General features: G+C 47.4%; 3 protein-coding genes across 9 annotated transcripts; 1 reads left to right on the top strand and 2 right to left on the bottom strand.

Moving 5' to 3' along the window:
• The first annotated feature begins 2,028 nt into the window (after positions 1–2,028).
• Positions 2,029–6,769, top strand: LOC4342166 (probable proline transporter 2). Of its 7 annotated transcripts, XM_015789683.3 has the most exons (10): positions 2,335–2,483; positions 3,109–3,159; positions 4,153–4,267; positions 4,350–4,437; positions 4,525–4,749; positions 4,997–5,091; positions 5,336–5,525; positions 5,638–5,762; positions 5,845–6,060; positions 6,177–6,765. In XM_015789683.3, exons 4-10 carry the CDS (start codon positions 4,410–4,412, stop codon positions 6,555–6,557), a joined length of 1,260 nt encoding a protein of 419 aa, XP_015645169.1. In that variant the 5' UTR covers positions 2,335–2,483; positions 3,109–3,159; positions 4,153–4,267; positions 4,350–4,409; the 3' UTR covers positions 6,558–6,765. The 7 variants fall into 7 exon arrangements, with proteins under 7 accessions (XP_015645170.1, XP_025882682.1, XP_015645168.1 ...); XM_015789682.3 differs by lacking the exon at positions 3,109–3,159 and having other exon boundaries at positions 2,320–2,483; XM_066311952.1 differs by lacking the exon at positions 4,350–4,437 and having other exon boundaries at positions 2,320–2,483.
• A 4,261-nt stretch (positions 6,770–11,030) lies between these two features.
• LOC136351048 (protein NRT1/ PTR FAMILY 8.2-like) lies at positions 11,031–13,276 on the bottom strand. The gene has a single exon (XM_066312606.1). It carries the CDS (start codon positions 12,933–12,935, stop codon positions 11,151–11,153), a length of 1,785 nt encoding a protein of 594 aa, XP_066168703.1. The 5' UTR covers positions 12,936–13,276; the 3' UTR covers positions 11,031–11,150.
• A 218-nt stretch (positions 13,277–13,494) lies between these two features.
• Positions 13,495–19,418, bottom strand: LOC4342164 (uncharacterized). The gene is made up of 5 exons (XM_015791036.3): positions 19,023–19,418; positions 18,824–18,939; positions 15,269–15,512; positions 13,978–15,105; positions 13,495–13,899 (listed from the first exon to the last, which is right to left on the bottom strand). The coding sequence occupies exons 1-5, from the start codon at positions 19,254–19,256 to the stop codon at positions 13,723–13,725; spliced, it is 1,899 nt and encodes a 632-aa protein (XP_015646522.1). The 5' UTR covers positions 19,257–19,418; the 3' UTR covers positions 13,495–13,722.
• Between the last annotated feature and the right edge of the window lie 6,834 nt (positions 19,419–26,252).

Genomic DNA, 26,252 nt, shown 5'->3' with positions numbered 1-26,252 from the left:
ATGTGAATGTCCTAAGTAACACAATTCTGACATCAGGTGTAAAATTTTATGCTCATGATCAACCATTGGCATGCCATGTATTCTTTGGTGTCATTAGTCAGATTTCTCTCTAGAGAGTTTGTGTCGAAGAAAGTTGTCTTGTTTCCTCCTAGGGGCTGACTGGCATTTTCTCTCTGATTTTGTATTGTAAGCCTTTTTTCCTAGAGCAAGAGCAATGTTTCCATTTAGCTGAATGCATATATGTCAACAAGAAGTCCGGCATATGTTTAGCTAAGGTGCACCACAATATTAGCTTCTCTCCTAATGAGAAGCAATTTTAAAAAAAAAAACAGTCAGCTCCTTAGTTTGAACAAAAATTGGTAGGATATGGTCTGAGAACCTGTTTCGGCGACTACTTCGATCGAACCCAGTCAACCGTCAACTGAATTCGGTCTCTGCAACTATATTCCTGCATGCCTCCGCTGATAGGGCATTGAAGAATTTGAAGCATTCTTGTCATTCTAATCTGAAAACATCTCTGCAAGCATATGCCTGGCTGCCTTTGTGCGTTAGTGTGCTTAGGATCTTGTACCGTTTTGATTGTTCTAATCTGAAGCTTCCGATTTCATCGCAAACAACAATGGTTGAAGCACCTTGCCCTTCAGTATTTATGTACAGTATATCAGAAGAACCATCTATCGTGCTCTGCTGGATTGGTAAAATCTGTCAATTATGGCAAAAATAGGAATCCAAATTTTCTTTTGCAGGGGAGAAATAGGAATCCAGCAGTGTGTTTTACCTGGACATATGCAATGCATAATCATCTCTCTGCACAATCATTCAAGATCCGTGTGGTGTTAGAAGTTTCAACCTCCGCCTGCATGATGTTCCCAGATATTATTACTGTTTACTAGGGAGAAATGGGTTTTTGTGGTAAAAACTTGCTTAGAAAAAACCATATGTTGTTGCCGTTGTTGGGGGGCACGTGAACTTGAGTGAATCAAGCACAGCATGGTAAGCCTTTGGCATCCTTCGCAAGTTGCTCATCCAGAAGGAAACGACCCTTTTCCGTTATGGAACGAAATATTTTTTTGTTGTTTTTTTTATGATGTTAAATTATTATTTTTTTAATGATGCTCTGGTCTGGTGCCAATCATTTCCTCTTTCTGCTCATGGATGATTCTGTGACTGTGAAAGGAGAAACTGGAGTTATGTTAACAGACACAGACAGACAGCTGAGTTTTATTAGTGTTATGGAGATGGAAACCTCTGCTGAGTTTTGGCTGGGCCTGTATCCCCAACAAAGTTAATGTTAGCGTGCACGTTATATATATGTGGAGTATTTCTTCTTCTTGGTAGCAACCGCCTCGATCGGCAACTCCAATCAACAAGCAAAGCCCAAACCCAAGCCTCAACGGAATTCAGCATATACTCCACTCCACTATTGTTTAGTCCTAGTAGGTGCTCTGCTGCTGCTGCTGCTTTCTTTCCCTCCTGTCCTCTCCTTTTCCCTCCCAAAAAGAAGTAAAATTCCTCTAGAATCGATTCGAAACGGATTGATTGCCCCTGCTTTATTATCGAAAATCAAACAAATATTGGATACGAGAGGTGGAGCATATATAATTACTACCTCTATTTTTTAATAGATGACGCCGTTGATTTTTTCTCATATGTTTGACCATTCGTCTTATTAAAAAAATTTACGTAATTATAATTTATTTTGTTATGAGTTGGTTTATCACTTAGTACTTTAAGTGTGATTTATATCTTATATATTTGCATAAATTTTTTGAATAAGACGAATGTTCAAACATGTGAAAAAAAGTCAATGGTGTCATTTATTAAAAAACGGAGGGAGTAATTGTTTTACTTATGAAAAGGCCTCTCCGTCTCAGTCCACTGACGATGCATGTGAGTGAGTGAGGGTCCCTCTCTTTCTTTTCCTTTCCTTTCCTTGCTCCTCTCTCAATCGTTATGAATTATGATACGGGGGCGGGCGCAGTTGATTGATTCCTTTTTTTTTCTAACCAAAAATACAATACAAGAAATGGGGATCTTTAACGAAAAGGGGAAAAAAGTTTATTCCTTTGTTTAGTTGTTTGTTTTACATTCCACTCTACTAGTGATTAATACTAGGAGGGAGGGTATGATTATGAAACGGAAAAGGAGAAAAAAACTAGTAAATTTGTTAATATTCCATGTTCCTCTGCAATAATATGTGCGATGTGGAGTGCAAACGAATGGAACGGATTCCATTTGTTGCTACTTTTGGGGGGGCTTTTAATAATTTGGCTATGCTTTTGACCTAATAAGAAGACTCCTCTTCTTCTTCCTCTCGTTGCCGACGTTGCCATTGCCAGGAGCAGAAGGAGGCCCCCCAGGAGAACGGGGTGACGGCGCTGCTGCTGCCCCAGGCCAGTCTACCTGCAAGATGAACATCGACATGGCCAATTCCGACGACAAGGCTCTCATCTCCGAGGATACAGCGCACCAGATTAGCGCTGGTAATTTTTCATCTATATATATATATATATATATATATATATATATATATATATATATATATATATATATATATATATATATATATATATATATATATATATATATATATGTTCTCTTGTTTGTTTTATTATCAGTACCTGACTCAACAAAGATGAACACCACAACTCATGCTTATGTATGAGCCTATCATACATATGCCAGCGTATAAAGTCGCACTTTTGTGCGACTATAACCTCTCTCTTTGTTAAATGTGTTAACATTAGCTTAAGTGTTTGAAGAAAATAACTTGCACGAGTTGTAGCTGTAACACATGTTTATATTAATTTGTAACTAAGAATATTGTCATAACAACAAACAAATTTACCATACAATGTCATTTGTAGTAATATTGTAAATAGGCATGTAATTTGAAATATCTAGGTCGAGTTCTTATCTCTACTTTCTCAACTCATCTCCCTCGTTTTCCGCGCGCACGCTTTTCAAATTGCTAAACGGTGTGTTTTTTGCAAAAATTTTCTATATAAAAGTTCCTTTTAAAAAAATCATATTAATCTATTTTTCAAATTTATTTTAGCTAATACTTAATTAATCATACGCTAAACGCTATTTCGTTTTGCGTGCTAGGAGTGAGGGTTCCCGAACACACCTCTAGCCATTTTTCAGCTTAATAAAATGGTGAGTGTAGTCTTTTCCTCCTCTATTCTACCCTCCTTATCTATGTAACCATAATCGCCCACTTTGTTGTCGCTTGAGCCGTCGCGTTAGCGTCATCTCCGTCGCTGCATGACCCCCATCCTCCTCTTATGTATCCTAGGTCCAGCTGCTACATAAGATGTTACATTCCTACTACATCTGTTGTTTCATGACCATGTTTATTTTTCGCTTGTGATACCTATATTTTATCAAACTTGAATTGCAATTAGTCGTTAGAACTAATATTTACCAATGTCCCAATAGCCCATTTATGAACCAATAGGCCAATTATAAATTTATATTTGTAGCATGCGCCCGTTTAATTATTAGAAATAAAATTGTCAAATGGATATACATTACATGTTCACAATTTTGAGTAGTTTTAGGGTCTAGAATATTAATTTAAATAATACATGATATCGATTATAATTATAAACAAACATACGGAGTTACACATAAATAAAGCTTTGTAGTATTAATTAGATAATTTTATAATATAGTATTAAAATAAGGGGTTGTCTGCTAATGGCCTAAACTTGGCCCAAAGCCTTAGTAGGAAAGGTGATGTAGTGGCGCTTTCCTCTTCTTTTTCTCTATACATCTAGAAGTCTCCTCTCTCATCCAACGGTTGTGCTTTGCCATGCTTTTTTTCTTTATGTGGACCCAACGCTATTGTTTTGCAACTTATGTGGCTCATTTTATTACATTTTGGGATTCCCTTTTCACTTGTAGAGATATGTCTCATCATAACTTAGGGTATGTTTTGATTGATGCCAAAATGAACCTTACAAAATTTTTGGCAATGGCAAAATTATGGCAAATTGGCAACATTGCTAAAATTTTTTAGGATTGGCTTAATAATGTTACCAAAATTTCATACACATTGCCAATATTTGGTAACAAACTAAATGTAGCCACATAATTGTCAATTTTACCAAATAATGGTATGGTTTAAAATATCATCAATCTAAACAGGTCCCTAGTGCCAAAATAGACGCTATCCACGGCTAGATTGAAAACAAAAGGCTTCTTCTGTCAGCTCATTCATGTTCATCATCCTGCAGAGACCCCGTTCATGTTCATAGATGAAGTAATTTCCTTTCTTAATTTCATATATTTTCAGTGATGCCTGTTCTTATTTCTGTTTATCTGATTCCTCTACCCAAAATTAGAGTCATGTCACTTCGGCCTGAACCAAAGGAGAGAAAGAGAAAGAGAGAGCAAACGACCTTATGGTCTTTCAAGTCAATCTGCATATCAGTACCATGGCTTCACATTTCAATCTTCAAAGTAGCATGTATGATTACTGATTAACTCCTGAAAGTCTTCTTTCCTTTTCACTTTCAGATCCTTGGTATCAAGTTGGATTCGTTCTGACAACTGGGGTGAATAGTGCATATGTTCTGGGATACTCTGGATCAGTCATGGTCCCTTTAGGTTGGATTGGTGGGACATGTGGCTTGATCCTAGCTGCTGCAATATCTCTGTATGCCAATGCTCTCCTTGCTCGCCTTCACGAAATCGGAGGCAAACGACATATTAGATACAGAGATCTTGCTGGGCACATATATGGTAAATATTTCTATGAGGTCTACTTGATATTTGATAATGCGGTGTTTCATTCTCTTTTCCTTTTTTTTTCTCTTTTGTCCTGTGACGGTCAATTTTAGAAATCAACCATCATTTCCTTAATTTATTCCCCCTTGCATCATATCTCTGAAATTTCATACTTGTTTTATTGGATTTTTAATGCATTTCTGTGGTTTTGTTTATTAATAGAAAAGGTGTGATTGAATTTCCTTTATTCTGGTGACTACAGGTAGAAAAATGTATTCGCTTACATGGGCTCTGCAATATGTTAATCTATTCATGATCAACACTGGCTTTATAATATTAGCTGGCCAAGCCTTGAAGGTACAGACTACAGAGTAACGATACCCAGCTTTTGTTATGGTGAAAACCAATCTGGTGAAAATTCCATGTTGCTCTATCCATATTTATTCCCTGCAATATCTGGCCCTTCTATATCTCAGTATCTAAGTTTAGAAATTTTGCCAGAATGCACGTGTTGAATTTATTTCCAGAAAGAATAAATTAGTTGATGGCATATGAAGTCTTTTCCCCTCCTGAACTCACTTTGTGAACTTCCTCTGTGCAGGCAACATATGTATTGTTCAGGGATGATGGAGTTCTAAAGCTACCCTACTGTATAGCATTATCTGGGTTTGTCTGTGCTCTTTTTGCCTTCGGAATTCCTTATCTCTCTGCTCTCAGGATTTGGTTGGGATTCTCAACATTTTTCAGTCTCATCTATATTACTATAGCATTTGTGCTATCGCTTAGAGATGGTATTACACATTGTTTCTTTGTTCAACTGTCCTGCCAATTTTGAGACCATGATTCATTGCATTTCCATTTGTCGTCATATAAAATTTCATTATTATTTTTTTCTTTTGAAAGGGATAACCACACCTGCAAAGGATTATACTATTCCTGGATCCCATTCAGCTAGAATCTTCACTACGATAGGTGCTGTGGCAAATCTCGTGTTCGCTTACAACACTGGAATGCTGCCAGAAATTCAAGTGAGTCAGTGTAGCACATATGGCCAGTGACTAGTTTATTTGCTATGAAATTGCTTATCTTATGTTTACTACAATATTGCAGGCAACCATAAGGCCTCCTGTGGTGAAGAACATGGAGAAGGCTCTATGGTTTCAGTTCACTGTCGGTTCGTTACCTCTTTATGCCGTGACCTTTATGGGCTATTGGGCTTATGGATCCTCAACATCAAGTTATCTACTGAATAGCGTCAAGGGGCCAGTTTGGGTAAAAGCTATGGCAAATCTATCAGCGTTTCTTCAGACCGTCATAGCATTACATGTAGGTCCACTCCACCTCAGTAATTTTCCAATTGTGTGTGTTTTTTCAATTCACAGTTGTGTGTGCGTGTGCGTGTGCATGTGTTTTTTGAATTTACTTTTATAGTCAAATGTCAGATATTCGCGAGCCCAATGTACGAGTTCTTGGACACGAAATACGGCAGCGGACACGGTGGCCCTTTTGCGATCCACAATGTGATGTTCAGAGTGGGTGTAAGAGGAGGCTACCTGACTGTCAACACCTTGGTAGCTGCGATGCTCCCATTCCTTGGCGACTTCATGAGCCTGACCGGAGCTCTCAGCACCTTCCCCTTGACATTCGTTCTTGCAAATCACATGTACCTGATGGTGAAGAGGCACAAGTTGTCCACCTTGCAGATATCCTGGCACTGGCTCAATGTTGCTGGCTTCAGCTTATTGTCCATCGCAGCTGCAGTTGCTGCGCTCAGGCTAATCATGGTCGATTCCAGGACTTACCATTTGTTTGCTGATCTGTGACTGTGATTGAGACCCAAATTTTCAGTGCAAACATGCACCTTGAATGATCAGCTGTAATTTCTTCTTTTTCTTAGGGGTGAACTACCGCGAGATGTTTGCCTCAAAACGTACTGTAGTGATGTTTTTTAGAACAGTAGTGATATATTGTATCATTGTACAACTCTGCAGGTTGAATGAATTTTGTGGCCATCGTGCATACCTCTTACTACTTTAGAAGTGGAGTCCTTTTCCTTCCGTTCCGTTCTCACTTCGTGTGCGTAACCATGTAGGATCCATTACTTTCTCCTTAATCTATCCACCCAACTAATCTACAATTATATGGGTCTGGCCTGCCTGCATCAACCCAACCAATCCCTAATTATATGGACATGTCTCGTTGCGACGCACAGATATATTACTAGTTTTTTTAGAAAGTTCACCCCGGGGGGGGGGGGAGTTTCCCACATGAATTTCATTTCAAAAGAAAGTAGTATATGGCATCATTAATTTACAGAACGGCGAATTGAAGAGGAAAGAGTTCCCTTCCAAGAGGAACAACTATTCTATCTTAACTTTTGAAGCGTTCGACCCAGAGGGTTGCATTGGTGGGGGGGGGGGGCAATCTTGCTAGGTTTGCCATATCCAGAAGGAGTGAGCAAAAGAGCATCCAATGCATATACGAAAAGTCATCTCTCTTCACCCTCACAAAGGTCACAACCCCCTGTTTGCACAATGTTCTTGAATAGGTTTTGTTTTGTATGGATTCTCTCTTTTGCTAGCAACTAGGCAAAGAATTTGATTTTTGGTGGAGCTCGGCTTTTCCAAACAAATTTCTAATTTTGGTCGTTCATTCGATCTTCATTGAAGGACTCGTAGATTTGTTGGGACATCAAAATACTCCCTTCCACCCCTTTTACAACACACCTAATATCATGTAGATTGTTCACCGAGGTATTTGCAAGGATCATAGCTAGGCCCTGGATCTGATCATTCGCTATATTGTACAACCTGGGAACAAAACAATCCCTCAAATCAGCAAAGAGTACCTGAGCCACCGTGGCATGCATGTTTGTCCCCAGCATGCGTGTACAGGTCTGAAATTTTTCTTTTGAGAGGATACTCTTCAACCCATACATCATACCGGAATGAAGTTCGTTGCCCATTTCCAACAATAACCGAGGTTAAGTTCTACATCTTTAAGATCAAGTTTAGCATGCATGTCATCCCAATGTGTCCCCATGAGTTTGTCATAGAATAGAGACGAGTTTTCAAACTCTTGCCAAAATCCACCTTTGCCCAAGAGGAGTCAGTAGAATGTAAGTGGTGCAGTCGCTTGAGGAGGAGAGCTTCATTTTGTTTATGCAGACTTCTGATTCCTAATCCTTCTTTTGCCTTAGGCACACAAACATCAGTCCATGCTACTAAGCATCCAGCTCCGCTGCATGAATGCTCCCTATGCCAAAGGAACACCCTTCTTATTTTTGTCGAATGCTTCAACCGACCCTTTTGGTAGTTGGACCGAAGCCATTGTGTAGACTGGGAGTTGTTTAAAACTGTGTTCACTAGAATCATTCTTTCTGCATATAAAAGTAGCTTTGTTTGCCAAGCCGCCAGGTGCTTGTCCGCTTTGTCAATCATAGGTTGTAGATTAGCCTATCTGAGTTTGGAGCTTGACAGAGGGAGTCCCAAATAAGAGAGGGAAGCTATCTACTTGACGTCTTAGCACAACAGCTAGTTCAGCTCTGTCCTCTTGAGTTGTATGCATTGCCACCGGAGTACTCTTATTGTAATTGATTTTTAACCCTATTGCTTTGGCAGAACTATCAAGACAGTACTTAAGTTCTTGCACATCGGTCTTGTTTGCTTTGCATATAAGAATGGTATCATCTGCATATTGCAAAGTCGCATAGGGTTTTTCTGGATAGATGGGGTACCTGATATGCGCTGAGCTTTGTATAAGTTTTTGAAGAACATCAGCTACTAGCTAGAATGAAGAGATACATGGACATAGGGTCCCCTTGCCTAACTCCTTGTTGTAGATTTATCCAATGCCCAGGCACTCCATTCACCAGAATGAATGATTTAGAGGTTTTCAACAAGGTGTCTATCCATCTGCACCATTTAGCCAGGAAGTCTCTGATAGTCATAATTTTCAGAAAACTATCCCAAGCCATCGAATCAAAGGCCTTTGCAAAGTCTAGTTTAAACACTGTTGTTGCTTGCTTCCTTTTGTGGCAACACTGGATTAATTCGGTTGCATATATGAAGTCTTCATATATGCTTCTTCCCTTAAGAAAACTAGTTTGGTCTTGATCAATCAAGGAAGAAAGTTATCTTTGAAGACGATTAGCTAGCACCTTAATTTGCAATAATCTTCATTGCACAATTTTGCAATGAGATGGTGCGATAACCGTACGTATGGCGTGTTTGTTTTTGTATGTTTTGGCAAGAGTATAATATGTGCTTGGTTAATCCTTCCCAAATCTGCTTCTTCATTGTGGAAGCTGTTCATCATCCGCATAACATCCGATCCTATTCTATCTCACGCCGCTTGATAAAAACTTGGCCCAAATCCATCTGGGCCCGGCGCACTGTTTCTATCCATTTGTCGGACGGCGCACAATGTAGCTGTGATGGGTGATAGGGGTTTGGGGTGATCCCAGCCTGATAGCGGTCCCTCTAGGGGTTTTTTTTTTGAGTACGCAAGGAGCACATCTTTGTATTAAGGATGGAAAAAAAGTTTAATTAAAGGAAAAAACAAGAAATGAAGGGGACGGGGTACAGGAATACAAAAGACCAAAAAGATCTATTCTCCTATCCAATTTTGCGACCTCTCGACAGTTGGCTGTGGCATGGAACTCCGGGATGGCTGCTCGCGCAAGTCCCTCTAGGGGTTGGGTTGCAGAGAAAGATGTCCTTGATCTCAACATCATCAGCAGGAATGGTAGGCGCATTGGCACCAAAGATAAAAGCTAATTGATTTTCCTTTTCTAGAGGGGTCTGCCTCAAAGTTGTGGTGAACTGTCGGAGGTAGGACCACATGAAGAAAACCTAGGTCTTCAAACAGTAAGCCTAACCCCCAAAGGTTACCTCAGTATCGATCCTAGAAGCTTGGCTTCTCCTTCTGTTGAGTTGCCTGGTTGTTGGTTCTACCGCCATCTGCTGCTGGCAGCTGTACCTCTCCCTGAGCAGGACCGCCTTGTTCCCCTTGCTGCAATTGTAGAGTCTCCATCCAATTCCAGCACGAGTGACTTGAGCGTGGGAAAGGTGTTGCAGGTGTAGTGAGTGATTGACGTCATCGAGCTGTCTGTCGGAACCTTAGCTTGCGGACCCAACGAGCCTGGAAGATGGGGTGGTGGGGGGCGGAGGGCGCAATGGTGGAGGCAGCGAAGGAGGAGGAGGAAGGCAAGGATGGGAAGGTGGAGAGTGCAAGAGAGATGGCAGGGGTGGAAGCCACCAAGGATCTATCTACATGAATCCATCCTAACGGTGTCCGGAGCGGTAGCGACGAGCACAAACAATGGGGTCGCGGCAGCTGCGGACGAAAATAATGCTCTTGAGCGGTGTTCGGTTGGTGGTGTGACTAATGCCGCTCGCTCGGTAGGAGGAGTGGAGTAATTTGCTCTGAGGCAAAGAGACAGTGATCGAATTCATTAAAGGGGAAACCAGTGTGCTTAACTCTTGACAAACAATTGGTTCCTGTTGACAAATTTGAATTTTTCGCTCTTGCTCTGATGATTGGAGGAAGCAGGCAAGGTCAAGGACACAAACTCCAACCTTTCAGCAAATCTTTGTTGAACCCAGATCAGCGCATTTGAGGCTGAGATTGTGCACCGAGAATTCTTGCGACCGAAAATCGAACAACTGACAAGAACCATGAGCGAGGCAACGCTAGAACTGACTACTAAAGAGGAGAAAATACCCAAACCCAAAGAACGAACAGAAAACAACTCTGATGGAGAGGAGAACCAGAAGTTCAAAAGATTTTTGATTGTAAGAGAGTTTGCACAAGTAGAGGAAGGAGGCACTATCACATCAGATTCTATTAATTAGTTGGCTGTTAATTAGTCTATGAGGAGGGGCCTAAACATGCAACGGTTGATTGAGTGATGAACGCTTCAGATGTTATCAACGGCAAAGTTTGCCGTTTGCCTCAAAGACAGACGATGCGAACCTCCATTTGGGGGTAGGAGAATCACAGGCCAAATGCTAGAGTTGACCCGAGGGACACACAGACGAGTGGAAAAGCAGGAGTCTCTTTTTTTTTAAAAAAAAATCACCCAATTTAGGCACATATCCAATCCGAGGTGGGTTCCAGATTCTGTCGAACGCAGGTGGGGTGGGGAGGATGGAGCTCTGAACTCGAGATAACTCCTTTGCCAATCCCCGTCGGTGAGCGCCATGGCGGCGCCGACCCCAACGTCGCCTCAGGCTCAAAATTTGTTCCGAGTGATTTTGACATATTACTAGTTGCTGTAAGAAACGTTATGCCTATGACAGAAAATAGCAGTATGTATGTTGTAGCATTTGGGATTCGAGGTTGTAATAAAACAGTAACTAATACTGGTTCTGAGAAATTGATTCAGATTGTAATAATCTCCCGGGTCCCGGCCCTCAAGTCTGAGCGGCTGCTTCAGTGGTGGTGATTGTCTTGCACCTGTACCAGTTGGCGATCCAGAGGTAGACGAGGAAGTTGACAGCACTGAGCGCGGCGAGCAGCCAGAAGAAGTAGTCGAGGTGGCCGCGGTTGAGGTTGTCGGGGATCCATCCGAGGCCGCCGCCCCTGGTGGATGCGGCGGTGACGATGACGACGAGCAGCGTGCTGAGGTAGTTGCCGAGCGCGGAGGAGGTGAGCGAGAGCGCGGTGCACGTGCTGCGCATGTCGTCGGGCGCCTGGTCGTAGAAGAAGTCGATCTGGCCGATGAAGGCGAACACCTCAGCGGCGCCGATGATGAAGTACTGCACCTGCCAGAAGATGGAGATGGGCAGGTAGGAGGTGGAGTCGAGCATGCCGTGGGCGGCGGCGACGCGGAGGCGCACCACCTCCAGCACCCCGGCGGCCACCATGGAGAAGACGGAGATGAGGAGGCCGATGCCCATGCGCTGGAGCTGCGTGAAGCCGCGCGGGTGGCCGGTGAAGCGGCGGGCGGCGGGGACGATGAGGCGGTCGTAGACGGGGACCCAGGCGAGGACGGCGAGGGTGTCGAAGATGGAGAGCGACGCCGAGGGGATCTTGAAGGTAGCGCCCATGCGAGGGTCCAGCGTGTTCCCCTGCAGCACGAACATGGTGCTCATCTGCCCGTACACCGCCGACATCACGATCCCGCTCGCCCACACCGGCAGCAGCCGCACCACCGCCTTGAGCTCCTCCACCTGCGTCACCGGGCACAGCCGCCACCTGCTGCCGGTGTCGTCGTCCTTGTCCGTCGTCGGTGTCACCACCGCAGCCCGGTCCAGCCACCTGAACTGCTCCGTGTGAGCCAGCCGCCGCGTCCCGCAGGCCAGCTTGTCGCCCTCGTAGAGTAGCGCGGCGGCGTCGGCGGGCAGCGCCACCCTTGACTTCCTGGCGGCGGCCACGACCACCTGCAGCATCCTGGTGAGCGGGCTCCCCCCGGGCTTCTGGTGCCTGTAGAGGCTGCTCCCCATGAGGAAGCTGGCGACGGCCACGGCCATGGCCACGGCCGGGATGCCGAAGCCCCACCCCCAGCCCACGTTCATCTGCACCCAGACGAGCACCGACGACGCCACCAGGGCGCCGACGTTGATGGACATGTAGAACCAGTTGAAGAAGGAGGCCTTGCTCCGGTGCTCGCGTGGGTCGGCGTCGTCGAACTGGTCGGCGCCGAAGGAGGAGACGCAGGGCTTGATCCCGCCGGTGCCCAGGGCGATGAGGTAGAGCGCGACGAAGAAGGCGGCGCTCTGGCCTGGGGAGGGCCCGCACGAGGAGGCGGATATTGTGGCGCAGTTAGGCGGCTTCATGCCTGGCACGGAGGCGCTCATGGTGAGGAGCGCGAGGCCGACGATGTAGAGCGCCATGAACGCGGCGATGGTGCGGTAGCGACCGAGGTAGGCGTCGGCGAGGAAGGCGCCGACGAGGGGCATGACGTAGCATGTGCCGGACCAGTTGTTGACGCTGGCGGCGGCGCCGGCGTTGCCCTGGCGGAGGCGATCGACCATGTAGTTGACGAGGTTGGCGCTCATGCCGTAGTAGGCCAGGCGCTCGCAGCACTCGTTCCCCAGGATGAACGGGCACGCCCTCCACGTCCCGCTCTTGCTCCTCACCGCCGGTTTCCCCGCGTGGTCCGTCGTGCCGTCAGTCGTCGTCGCCTCCATCGGAGCTGCTACTACTCCAGCTGCATATGTAACCGAAGCACGCGGTGGCGGCGATATATATAGCATTAATACCTACCAATCAAATGAATCAATCGACGCGCACCCAACCGGAATCCATACCAAGTACACACGTACCACCGAATCCATCACGGTTTCGTTGATCCCTCTTTTTTTTTGTTATTTATGTCTCTTATTATTTAACAAGTACTACGGTTTAATCCCACAGATTCTTCACTTCTTTTTTTTTTGCATTTTAGAGTCATTCAAAAACATTTAGATTGGAGTTGTGTTGGAAAGACCTATATTGATGAACCACATGCTGTCAATTAGCTTGCACTTGCACAATATTTTTGCATTGAAAAGCCATTCGGAAACATTTCAATTGAATTGGAGTTGTACTGAAAAAAAGGGAAATCTTACTGATATTTGTGAACTAAAAGCTGTCAGTCAATTAGCTTGCCCTTACATTTGCATGGTTTACAATGCCACGTGTGGTTACATCAGGCATTTGATCATTCATATTTGGTTCAAAACCCCAATCTACCACAGTAACTTCAAGCAAAAACGCTGAGCTACGCACGTGCATAACCATTCCACATTTCAATCTTTGAAACGCACGAGCAAATTAACTGGGTAGTTTGCTTTTAGTTTTATGAATGAATACACTACAAACAGCTAATTACATTGACCAACCTAATGAGGTTTTTGACTGAGCAGCTAAATCATCACAGCAAATAGGCAGTACGCAGAGCGTCACAAAAGTAAACCCAACGCTAAGCTATTACCATATAGATACAACTGCCTTTCAAAATATTCTGGACAACCAACGAGTACCTTGTCGACAACCTACCACCTACATGCTCTGAAAATGCTGCTGATCGCCGATATCATCATATTCCGCAAAAGTTGCGTGAGCCCCATCTCCAACAGATGCATCATCCTCTGTGACGGCAAACCCAGGTCCAATCACATCGACGCTACAAGATGAGCTTAGCCTGTCGCCTGGATGGACACCAAGATGTTTCCTCACCTACAAAAAGAACGAGGCCAGGTAAGCTACATCAAAAGCCAGTTAAATTAAGGCGAACAACAGTTTTCGTTTGCTTACATTCATTTCAGGCACGTCAGTAAGGACTGCAGGGAGAATGTTCACCAGCTGGGGATTACTTGCAGATGGTGTTGAGGCTATAAGCCTCATTAGTGTTTCCCTAGCGCTTCTCTCAACCAAAGATTCTGTTTCTGGAATCAGGGGCTTCAAGCTAGGGAGCAGGGTAACAGTCGCAGACATAGAAGGCCCGCAACTCACCAGGTAAGCCTGGCCAGAGGAACACACATCAATGACCGGGACATGCACAATGGGGTCAGACATCAATGGTGTGAATGTTGGAACTTGTGAACCATGCAAGGATACAAGTGGTGAAGTAGGAAGCGGCAGGTGAAGTAAAGGATCACGCAGTATCGATGGAAGATTAAGTGACGGGAGATCAGTTGTATCCATCTTTGCAGAAACTGTTGAAGTCGGCGGCTGATCATTTGATAGCAGAGAACTCAAAGGCGGCAAGGGCAGTGGTTCTACAGATGTAACTGGCATATGCAGAGGGGTTACACTGTACTGCAGAGAAGATGGGCATGGTGGGCACCAGCAATAGTAAGGCTTAAATGGTTGCTCTGTAGAATCCTTAGGAAGTGGATATTGAGTCGCAAGAGGAAACAGAGATGGCAACAAGGGAAATGAAAGAGGCAAGTCTAGAGGAGGTGAATTAGCACTGTTTTCAGAACAGTCCCCACCACACTTCTCACTGGCAGAATCAGAGCTAACAATCTTCGGTGTCAAAAGATTTGCGTCATCAGGACCAGTTGATGAGCTCAGCCAGTCCCCACGTCGCTTCAGCTTGTCTCTTCCAGCAATCTTTGCACACGACATCCTTGGCACTCCATCTTTAAAAGCACCACATCTGGGACTCAGACTAGTTTGGTAGACAGAACTTGCTTTTGCTGCATTAGCTGCAGAGGTGCAGAAGCGTGAAGACTTGGAAACAACTGATGAGGGCTGTAAATATTGATCTTGTGGGCTTGAAGCGCCCAGGAAGTCATTAAGTGATCCCAGCGATTTAACATCTCCAATACTTGATGCAACAAGATAAGCGTGTAGATGAGTGGCAAAAGCATCCAGTCGTGAATCTGAGATGCCTGTGAGATCAGAGAGTGTTGGCCTTCCCTGCAGTAGATTTTTCATCTGCACACAAAATGTAGATAGAAGAATCAACATTCTCAGTAATATTGGCACATTTTCATAGAAAATTGTGATGTCGATTTTTAGTCTAACACGAATTGCTCAAGCTTTTATAGTCACCCATTTATGTAAAAAGCTGATAGACTGTATGATACAAAACACGAACCTTTGCAAGAAGGTCCATCCCGTGTTTCTTTGACTTCTCAGCACACCAATAGTAAAAAACTTTAGATTCTGAAATCCTGATGAGGAAAGATCGTCCTGTATTATCAGCTGAAATTTCTTCAACACAAACTTCTGAAACTTCATGGTCATTGTTCAGGAGAGCTAGTTGCTCCGAATGACCATCATCACCAGCAAAGATAATGCACATGCTCGATGAAGGAAGAAGACCAAGGCTCAGCTTTCCTCTGCACATAGAAATTGATGCACATGAGACCCTTGAATCCTTATTTTAAATGAAAATAAGATAATTGACAAATAAATGTCTATGGAAAGTATTGCAATGGCATCATTGTTTTGCACTCGATTGGCCCGCTTTAGTTCTTTTGGTCTATAAATTCATACACAATATAAAGTAGCATATAAGATAAATGTACACTTTTAGTTGGACACTTGGACTGAGTGGGTCAATGGCGATACCATGAGTGGATAAACACAAATCCCCTTTTGCACCATCAATAAGAAAATAAAGGGGGAAAATGAAATCAATTAAACGAAGAGCAGAAGAGAAACTTCAGAAGAAACATAATGGGAGATAAGAATTAACAAAGGGGAAAGAAGGGAAGTGGTAAACAATTTCAAAATCTAGCCTCAGCAATAGATGAGACCAGAAACACTAGACAAGTGTAGAAATGTAACATGCACTGACGCACAACATGGCAAAACATAAATTTCGAAACATCTGTGGGACTAAATGATGAGTAAAGACATTCATAAATCAACTTAAATTGTCGTGTTTGACACCTTTTTCCAAAAAAGAAAAAGAATAAAAAAACTCTGTTTTTCTTTTTTTGATGGGAAAACTCTTTTTTTCATAGAAAGAAATAGGAGTAAATAAAAAAAAAGTAAATGGCCAATTCTTTGACTTTCTTATTACCTTGATCAACATGAGCATGTAAAAACCAAACATAAACTAAAAATATTTCCCTCACAGGTAAAACCTTGTAGAGCAATGATATTGATAGCAGGAATACTTTTTTACAGCATAAGGGCATAATAACAACAAGAACACACCAAGTGCCATTTTAAGTGGAAGACAAAAGATGTAGCACATAGTGTTTAATGGATAACACGTCAAGAGGGGAAAATAAAAGGCACAGTTTGCAAACACAACGATTCATCGACGGTGCAACTTGTAAAACACTGTCACTGTGAACTAACGAACCAAATATTTACATTTACAGCGTGAGCCGAGTGAAGCAAATACTAAAAGTACTCTGTAAAGTAACAACACCAGAGATGCTAGCAATAATTAGCTGCAACCACAAGCATACTTTATAACTGCACATCATATAAATTAATGAAAAGTCCACTTCCCCCTAAAGTATTCTGCTGGAGCATTTAACCCCGCTGAACTACTTAAACTGGCCCACTTCACCTCCTCATGAAATTTATCCTTTTGTTTTTCTTTCTGCAAGTCATGTTTTAAATTGAAATTTGTGCGATGACAGATAAGAAACCTAATGTTCTCGAAAAATTTTTAGAACTTCCAACCATTTGGATGGGTTGGAAGCACCTACGAATGATTCAACCATCAAAATGTAAAAGTATGTACAATATTGTAACAAAGATTGCACTGTCATGTGTCATCTCACAAAAAAATCAACCTATAACACAATTTGTACACAGAGAATTAAAAAATAAGTAATTATATTAGGGGATGAAGTGAGCCAGTTTCAGTAGTTTCAGGGGATAAAGTAAGCTGAGCCAAAAAAACAGTTTTGGGGGAGGTTAAATCCACTGAAATGGTAGGGGGAGTAAAGTGAATTTTGTTCCTAGAAGTAATACCAGAAGTAAAAACAACAATAAAAAAAGACAGCACACTCTTCACAGTTAGATATAACATCTAAAAGCATCAATAATCAGGAATCCTATTAATCAAATCTCATCCAAGACTAGAATTGTACTGTTAATCATTATCAATGCAGGCAACATAATATCGTAAGGCCATGAAAGAAACTACCTTCTCTTTCCTCATATATCAGAGATTATGACACACGCCCAAATTACCTACAAATGAAAAGACATATTTATTTGGTAGGATGAACAGTGCCATCGCTCATAAGATGAAACATGTAATCCTGTAATCAACAATTTCTAGTATAATACTTCTTAATTAGGTGAGAATTCTTGAAAATATCTGCTCATGAGAAATTATTATATGATATGAAGTGAACAAAAGAAATGACATGAATGATCATGTCAAAATCAGAGTATCACTGTATCGGACAAAATGCTTAAAATAGCAGAGAGAAACAGAAGAACGAAGGAATTCCGTAGCATAATTCTGTGACACAGGATAGTGACTGCATGAACACAGGTCTAACTGGATTAGTGTACTGGCATGAAAGAGGCAAAGAAGAAAAATAGGAGGACCAGAAGGCATTATTATGCTGACCGGAGAAGTACAAGGGTTTTCAGATTGTTTTGGATATGGCAATATTCAAAAATCTATTGAAGGAAGCACTTGCAATACTTGCCCATGCAAGCAATGGACGATTCATCGCTTATTACTAAGTCTTCTGACTGGACGATTGTAACATGGAACATATTCCTAACAAAAGAAAGGACCACCAGAATAGAATGGCCACTACTACCACGCTATTATTTTATATAAAAAAGAACAAACAACTGTGCAGTTAGACATATTATTTTCATTTTCCTTCGCTAGGTGCAAGCTACATAAAGACATATGGATAAATAGGATTCAAGATACCAAAATTTTGGAGACAACAGTAAGCGATCCCCATGCAAGTTCTTACAACATACTAGCTTGCACTTGCATATGAAGTAGACATAGTTCAGGAAAAAAAACGTAAGAAAAGTTTAGTGGGCCATTGGAGACAAATTAATAGTAGGGCACACAATTTCCAAACACAAGTATGTTACCATGGACATGCTCAACAGGCGCCAAACATGCTATATAATCCCTCAGCAGAAGAGTTTGTGCTGCCTACTTGAGAAGTAGTAGGGTAAACATGCAAGAATTAACATGATCAAACCAATGAATTGACAGTTCTCATGACATGAATTGACAGTTCTCATGACATGAATTTGTGGTTTCTTTTTTTCTTGTGTGTATGGGGAGAAAAAGACATACAGATTTTTTCTTTGTGTGTGTGGGGAGAAAAAGACATACAGAAGGGCGAAGGCAAGGCTAGTCCAGTACAAGTGAAGTTGAAAGGAGGAAGTTCTAGTTGCAAGGAAACATTGGATCAATCCAAGAGTAGAATGTAAATGCTAATAGGAACCGATAAGAGTAAACAAGCAGTTTAAAGACTTATGCATGCAAACAAGCAGGAGGCAAATCAGTGATGCCCTTGTGTATAACAATCATCACGAGAGTCGTTACCAGTAAATAAGGTTGAGAGAATAAATAAAAGGTTCAAGTGCAAGTATTCCTCATTGTTTGTTGTGTTGAAGAGAGGAAAAGTGTAACAGTACAGGAGAATCCAAGCAACGCAAGGGGGAAGGAAGGAAAGGGAAAGAAGCACGGTACCTGATGGGCGTTGGGCAGAGGAGAGGACCATGGCGGTCGACCTTGCCGACGCGAAGAGCGACGAGGGGAACGCAGAGACACCTGTAGAGCAAGCCGACCTCGGACGCCTCGAAGTGCTGTTAGCATGGATGGATGGAAGATGAGATCGGGTAGGTTTGGGGTTTGTTGTTGCAGAGAAGAAAGGGAAAGGTGTAGGTACCTGCGAGAGGTGGGAGATGAAGCGGTCCTCGGCGGCGCCGCATGAGAGGTTGAGAGTGAGGAGGGGCCTGAGGCGTTCGTCGGCGCGGCAGGCGCCGAGCAGCTGGTGGCGCAGAGGCACCGGCTGCTGCTGCTGCTGCGTCGTAGAGGCCTCACCGCCGCCTTGCTCACCCGATCGGGACACCTCCGCCTCCTCGTCGCGGGCTTCGGATTCCCTGGTCGGCGGCGCGCCCATCGCAGTCTACTGGAGTACGTGCTAGCTAGGGTTTGGGATCGGGGTCGGGGATGGATTGGATTGAGAGAGATTCTGCTCTCTGGAGAAATTGGATTTGGAGAAGAAGAAGAAAGAGAGGAGAGGAGGGGAACCACAACCAGATCGACTCCTCCCTCCCACCACAGGTCCACACCACAAGATACAAGATATTATTTGGGATCCCCCTTCTTTCTTTCTTTACACTGCCACGTGGGCCCCGCTCCACCATCTGCGTTTCATCGGGTGGCCACTGCTATTTTCTCCACCATGTTTTTCGCCATATTCATTTCCTTTTTCTACAACTAAAATTAAAAACCATTCATACTTCAACCTTTTTTTTCATAAATTTTGGACTTCAATTTTGATTTGAGTGGGTTAAAATATATTAGGCCATGCCAAGTTCACCGATTATAGCGAGCCATTTGAGGTTTTAACATTGATATATTTGCTGTGGATTTAACTTGGGGTGACTTTTTTCATTCACATTAAACTGCTTCCTTCGTAAAAAAAATCAAATACTTGTTACTATCTTAGACTAGATTTGTAAGCATAAGTTGATTTTTTTAATGGACTAGAAAAGATACCCTTGCGTTACCACGAGTAAAACCAATTTGATTTGTGCATATGTGTCGTGGATTAATCACTGCCTATTGTTTCGTTTATTCATGAGCTTATACTAATCACTTATTTCTAAATAAAGACTATTTGTGTGCAAATATTTGTTCTTAACGACTCGAAAGCAAAATCTATAAAATAAAGTACGATAAAAAACCAAAAATTCAAATTCAAAATTAAGTTCTAAAATTTAAAATTTGGCTTATAGTAGTAAGCATAAGCCAAACAATGAGGCCTTCAAATATGAACTAGATTTGTCGTCCAACTTTGACGGAGCGTGAGGCTCCTCACCGGGAGACTGCGCAGGCCCCCCTTTGCCGGTTCGGCCGGGGACTCAGGGTGAGATTCTAAGCTCTCTGTATGTGGAAGGTTCGCTAGACCGGAAACACACAAGACACGGGCGATGTATACAGGTTCGGGCCGCTGAGAAGCGTAATACCCTACTCCTGTGTTTTGGGTGATCTGCGTATGAAGGAGCTACAAGGTATGAGCCAGCCTCTCCCATGTTCTGGGTTCCCAATCTGGAAAAGTCCAGTCCCCATCTCAGTGGGCAAGGTCCTCCTTTTATATCTTAAGGGGATACCACATGCACCATTTCTCTCTTTTTTTGTGGGGACTTACCCCACCTTTTCATAAATGGACGGAGATTTGTATAGTTGCCGTCCGAGTCACCTTCTGATGAGACGGGCCACAACTACCTCCACTTTCGCCGGGAGCAGGTGCGACGTGGAATCGTGGCTGTCTGCTGACGACATGACCGGTGTCAGACCAGTCACGTCGGTCATTCTTGTCCACCACGTGTCTGCTTAGCAATCTACATGTTCGCCCTTCTTCACACAACATCTTGCCTGCAATGGTTAGGATGAAGCCTGGCATATATCTGACCAGGACTAACGTGCCATCTCTGGGAGGTAACACGCTAGCTCCAGCTGGGGACGAGCGTCTAGAAGCCCTCGTCCTGACGGGATGGGGCGAGGCGTGTGTCAGATCGCCTGTCGCCACCTAACCCGCGATCTGACCGGTCTGTGACTGGTCACTGACCGGATAAACTAGTGCACTGCACTGTGTTACATGCGGCGTGACACGCTCAGCCAAACCGCAATAAATGTGGTTAGGTGAGCCCCACTGTGCTCACCTAACCCATACACGCAGAGCAAAGACCCACGAGGGGTCGGGGCGCCTCGGCCCTCGGGGCCGAGGCGGGTGCGGCCCGACCCCCTCGGGGGGACTAAGAGGAGGGCGAACACATCACCCTCGGGCCCGACGTCCCTCGGAGGTGCCAGGCCACGTGTGCGATTGTGTCTGCCTGAAACCTCTAGTCATGATACTCCTGATCCCATGTCACCGACAGTAGCCCCCGGCGTTATGCCAGGGCGATCGCCCTCTTTAAGGGAAACGGTCGGGCGTGACGCCACTCCTAAGGCCTAGTGACAGGTGGGACCGGTCTCCACAATTGGGCAGAAACCCAACGGTCACAAACCACGCACATCGGCAATGGTAACTCGGCTGTCAACAATGAGCGGTCTCTTCAAGACTGCCACATTACTTGAGTAGCACACGAATCTGGACATGGCGATTCGTTTCGTCTGGAGATATGGTAACGTTGCTTCGGTCGGCGAGCGTAATTAACGCGCGCACGATATGATCTATCTCGACTGCCACAACCGCATATCCACCTCATGCGCCGCAAGCGGGCGAATGGGATTAGTGGAAGTGTGGGCGCGAGAAACGAGGGGGCGAAATAGTGGGCGCGAGAAGCGAGGAGCCGGGCACAGCGTTGGCAAGAGTATAAAGGCACTGAGGAAGGGATCTGTTTCCTTCCTTTCGCCATTATTCCCCTTGTCTTCGCCGCTTGCGCCCTAACTCCTTCTTTCCTGTGCCCTACCTTCGCCACACGCGCTCACTCTTAATCTTCTCTTTCTCCGGCGCCATGGCACGGGGCTCCGCTCTGCTCGATGGTAGCGTGCTGCCGCCTTCCCGCATCGTGAGCGAGAGGCAGGCTGGGCTGTCGCGCCGCTTCATGCCGGAATCTGCCACCGGCCGGGAGATAGTCACGCTGGGCGAGGGACGCCCGGCGCCAGACTACCCGGGGCGGTCCGTCTTCTTTCTCCCCTTTGCAATGGCAGGGCTGGTTCCGCCATTTTCTTCTTTCTTCATGGATGTTCTGGAGTTCTACGATCTCCAGATGGCGCACCTCACCCCCAACGCGGTGATGACATTGGCCATCTTCGCGCATCTGTGCGAGATGTTCATTGTGGTGCGCCCATCTCTTCAGCTGTTCCGGTGGTTCTTCACCGTGCAGTCGGTGTCGCCGCCTTCGGTAGTCGGTGGCTGCTACTTCCAGCCACGGGGGCCGGTGCTGAACCGCTACATCCCCTGCGCCCTCCGCAAGAAGTGGGACGACTGGAAGAGCGACTGGTTCTACACTCCCCTCGCCGACGAAGCGCGCCTCCGACTTCCGAGCCAGCCCCCGGCGCAGGCCTCCAGCTGGCGGGCGCCGGTAGATCTGGGGGATGGCTATGACGCCGTCCTCGACCACCTGGCGGGCCTGCGATCCCAGGGGCTCACAGGGGCCATGGTGTACGGCGACTACCTCCGTCGTCGGATTGCGCCGCTCCAGCGACGCGCTCGGGGCGCCTGGAGTACACCGGGTCCGAAGACTTCACGAGGACCCACCAGGGAGTGAGATGGGACTGGGCTCCTGAGGACTTCAAGATATTGGTCCAACGGGTGCTGAATCTCAACTCCGTAGAGGCGGCCCTCATTCCCCAAGGAATCCTCCCCCTCTGCAGCGATCCAGACCGCGCCTCCATCCTGACCATTATGATGGCGGTCGGGGCCTCAGAGGAGCGAGCTCCAAAGGGCCACGACGGCGCAGGCGGGAGCCGCAGGGGGGAACAATCTACCCCGAGAGGGGGTCGTGCTTCTGGGTCCCGCGACAGGGGCCCGGGGAGCAGCCGCCCTGCCGACGCCCGGGGGAAGAGGAAGCAGGGAGGAACACCTCCCCCATCTCCTCCCCGAGGGGGCGGGGCGGCGCGTGCCAGCAGCAGGCGCCCGGAAGGGGCCGCGCCAACATCGCAGCCCGAGGGGGAGCGCAAGAAGAAGCGGCCCCGCAAGATGGGGGAGACAGAACCATCTCGGGGAAACCTCATTTCCCCTCCAAAGTGGTCGTTTAACCAACCCCCTCGCAGGTTCGTCTCTCACCCATCGTGGCTGTATTCTCTTAACGCGAGTTTTCACTCACCCATCTTGTTCGTCTTCTGGTTTTTTCTTTTGTTTCAGCGAGATCCCGTCGCGTCCCTCCCGCCATTCCAAGTCCGGCCAGTCTGAGGCCGAGGATCCGGCGGCCGCAGAGGCCCTCAGGCGGGAATCTGACCGGCGAGAGGTCGCGGATCGCCTACGGGAAGCCGAGGAGGCCGCCCAGGAGGCCGCCCGGGCTGGCCAGGCCGAGGAAACCGCTCGGGAGGAGGCCGCCCGGGCCCGCCAGGCCAGGGAAGCCGCTCGGGAGGAAGTCGGATTTCGCCAGGACGAGGCGATGGCGACTTCCGAGGCAACTCGCGACGAGGCCGCGGGCGCGTCGCTTGAGCCCACTCCCTCGGGCGACGCTCAGGCGACAACTTCTGGGGCAGCTGGCGACGAGGCTGCGGGCGCGTCGCTTGGGCCCACTCCCTCGGGCGACGCTCAGGACCAACCGGGTCCGGGGGACATCCCCGAGTCCGGCACTTCCATCGGCGGCCCGAGCCGCGTGGCATCCTCTCCAAGGCGGCTCTTCCCCACGCCTTCTATCGCCCCACTGAACGCAGAGCCCCTTCTGCAGGCCTTGGCCGCCGCAAACACCACGGTGTTGGATGGGTTAAGTGCCCAGGTGGAGGTCCTGCAGGCAGAGCGGGCGGAGCTCGACGCCGCGTGGGCGCGTGTCGAAGAGGGGCGACGCTCGGTGGAGGCCATGGTGGAGGTGGGCCGTAAGGCTCACCGCCGGCACGTCTCGGAGCTTGAAACCCGTAAGAAGGTGCTGGCGGAGATCGCCAAGGAAGTGGAGGAGGAGCGGGGGGCTGCCCTCATTGCCACCACCGTGATGAACGAGGCGCAGGACACCCTCCGCCTTCAATACGGGAGCTGGGAGGCGGAGCTAAGGAAGAAGCTCGACGCCGCCCAGGGGGTGCTTGACGCTGCCGCTGCCCGAGAACAGCGGGCGGCGGAGACCGAAGCGACGTCCCGGCAGCGTGAAGAGGCCCTTGAGGCGCGCGCCATGGCGCTGGAAGAGCGCGCCTGCGTCGTGGAGAGGGATCTGGCGGACCGCGAGGCCGCCGTCACCATCCGGGAAGCAACGCTGGCGGCGCACGAGGCTGCTTGCGCCGAAGAAGAGTTCACGCTCCGCCTCCGCGAGGACGCGCTCACCGAGCGGGAGCGAGCTCTCGAGGGGGCCGAGGCCGCGGCGCAACAGCTGGCGGTCAGCCTGTCCCTCCGCGAGGCAGCACAGGAGGAGCAGGCGCGCCGCAATCTGGAAGGTGCCCGCGCCGAGAGGGCCGTACTGAACCAACGGGCCGCTGAGCTCGAGGCGCGGGCGAAGGAGCTGGACGCGAGGGCGCGCAGCGGCGGGGCGGCCACGGGCGAAAGCGACTTAGCCGCCCGCCTCGCAGCTGCCGAACGCACCATCGCCGATCTGCAGGGCGCGCTGGACTCGTCCGCCGGGGAGGTCGAAGCCCTCCGCTTGGCAGGCGAGGTAGGGCCCGGCATGCTTTGGGACGCCGTCTCCCGCCTAGATTGCGCCGGTCGGCAAGTGGGCCTCTAGAGAGGGCGGACCGTAAAGTACGCCGACAACCAGGGAGGCCTCGCCCAGCGCCTCTCGAAGATGGCCGGGGCTCTCCAACGGCTCCCCGAGGAGCTCGAGAAGACAATTAAGTCATCCTCGAGGGATCTCGCCCAAGGAGCGGTGGAGCTCGTCCTGGCGAGTTACCAGGCCAGGGACCCCAATTTCTCTCCATGGATGGCGCTGGATGAGTTCCCTCCTGGGACCGAGGACCGCGCGCGCGCAGGTCTGGGATGCCGCCGACCATATCGTCGACAGCTTCGAGGGCTCGGCCCCTCGGCTCGCGTTCGCCCCCAACTCCAACCAGGAGGGCAATGCCGGTGGTGCAGACGACAGTGACGACGAGGCCGGCGATCCGGGCGCATCGGATTGAGCCCCCAGACCCCCGCCATTCTTCAGTTTTTTCTTCTTTTCTTTCTTCTAAGGCCTTCGGGCCTCTTTTTTGTATAGATCAACTTAATCTGTAATCAAAAATGAAGAAATTTTTGTGTTAATTTCATCTTGCTGTGAGTATGAGATGAGGATGATCTGTGCCGTGGTCCTTTTGTGTCTTAGCTTGAATAAGGGCTTGTGCCCAGGTTCTAGTCCTCAAAAGGCGCGGGGAGATCCACATGTCGAGACTGGCCAGGCCGGGAACGTGGTGACCGAGGGTTATGGGTGACCCGATTGTGGGTTTTTGCCGATTCCCCCCCGGAGTTCACCACGCCTCGGGGCACGGCTCGGTTCTGGGCCCCGTTTGGCGATTTTAGCCGACCCGAGCCCCCGAGGGCAGGATTGAGCACGAGTGACCTATTTCAAGTCAAGATTCTTCAAAAGGAAAAAACAGCACAGATACAGCCTTTAGGAAAGTGAAACTGCTTTTATTGAAATACTAAAAAAAAAAGAAATAAGAATGTGCATGTGTGGCAGCCCCCGGCCAACCCTACACGCCCGAGGGGGTGCGGGGTTGGCCCGAGCCCGAAACCTGACACCCGACCCCCCCCTCAGGGGTAGAAGCGACGAAGGTGTTCGATGTTCCACGGGTTAGGCAGCTCAGTGCCATCGCCCGTGGCCAGCCGTATGGAGCCCGGCCGGGGGACGCCGACCACTCGATACGGACCCTCCCACATTGGTGAAAGCTTGCTCAATCCAGCACGCGTTTGGACGCGGCGTAGGACGAGGTCGTCGACGCAGAGTGATCGGGCCCGGACGTGACGCTGATGGTAGCGTCGCAGGCTCTGCTGGTAGCGCGCGGCTCGGAGGGCCGCGCGCCGCCTTCGCTCTTCCAAGTAGTCGAGGTCATCTCTGCGAAGCTGATCTTGATCAGCCTCGCAGTACATGGTGGCCCGAGGAGACCTCAGGGTGAGCTCGGATGGGAGAACCGCTTCCGCGCCGTAGACGAGGAAGAAAGGCGTTTCCCCGGTTGCTCGGCTTGGTGTAGTTCGGTTTGCCCAGAGCACTGCTGGCAACTCCTCGATCCATGAATCGCCGTGCTTCTTGAGTATGTTGAAGGTCTTGGTTTTAAGGCCTTTGAGGATTTCCGCATTGGCGCGCTCCACTTGGCCATTGCTTCT

The sequence above is a fragment of the Oryza sativa genome, chromosome 7, assembly GCF_034140825.1.
Source record: "Oryza sativa Japonica Group chromosome 7, ASM3414082v1".
Taxonomy (NCBI): Eukaryota; Viridiplantae; Streptophyta; class Magnoliopsida; order Poales; family Poaceae; genus Oryza; species Oryza sativa.
The sequence above is the reverse complement of the archived record's forward strand: the minus strand, read 5'-3'. Positions and strand labels throughout refer to the sequence as shown.

What these genes read in the sequence shown, in the direction of transcription:
- LOC136351048 (XM_066312606.1), bottom strand. Translation starts at nt 12,935, where the DNA reads ATGCTATATATATCGCCGCCACCGCGTGCTTCGGTTACATATGCAGCT.
- LOC4342164 (XM_015791036.3), bottom strand. Translation starts at nt 19,256, where the DNA reads ATGGGCGCGCCGCCGACCAGGGAATCCGAAGCCCGCGACGAGGAGGCG. An exon ending in TCATCTCCCACCTCTCGCAG is followed by an intron (nt 18,940 to 19,022) that starts GTACCTACACCT and finishes CCATGCTAACAG; the next exon opens with CACTTCGAGGCGTCCGAGGT. An exon ending in CTCTGCCCAACGCCCATCAG is followed by an intron (nt 15,513 to 18,823) that starts GTACCGTGCTTC and finishes TTCTATGTGCAG; the next exon opens with AGGAAAGCTGAGCCTTGGTC.
- LOC4342166 (NM_001421952.1), top strand. Translation starts at nt 2,411, where the DNA reads ATGAACATCGACATGGCCAATTCCGACGACAAGGCTCTCATCTCCGAG. An exon ending in AGCGCACCAGATTAGCGCTG is followed by an intron (nt 2,484 to 4,524) that starts GTAATTTTTCAT and finishes TTTCACTTTCAG; the next exon opens with ATCCTTGGTATCAAGTTGGA. An exon ending in GAATGCTGCCAGAAATTCAA is followed by an intron (nt 5,763 to 5,844) that starts GTGAGTCAGTGT and finishes ACAATATTGCAG; the next exon opens with GCAACCATAAGGCCTCCTGT.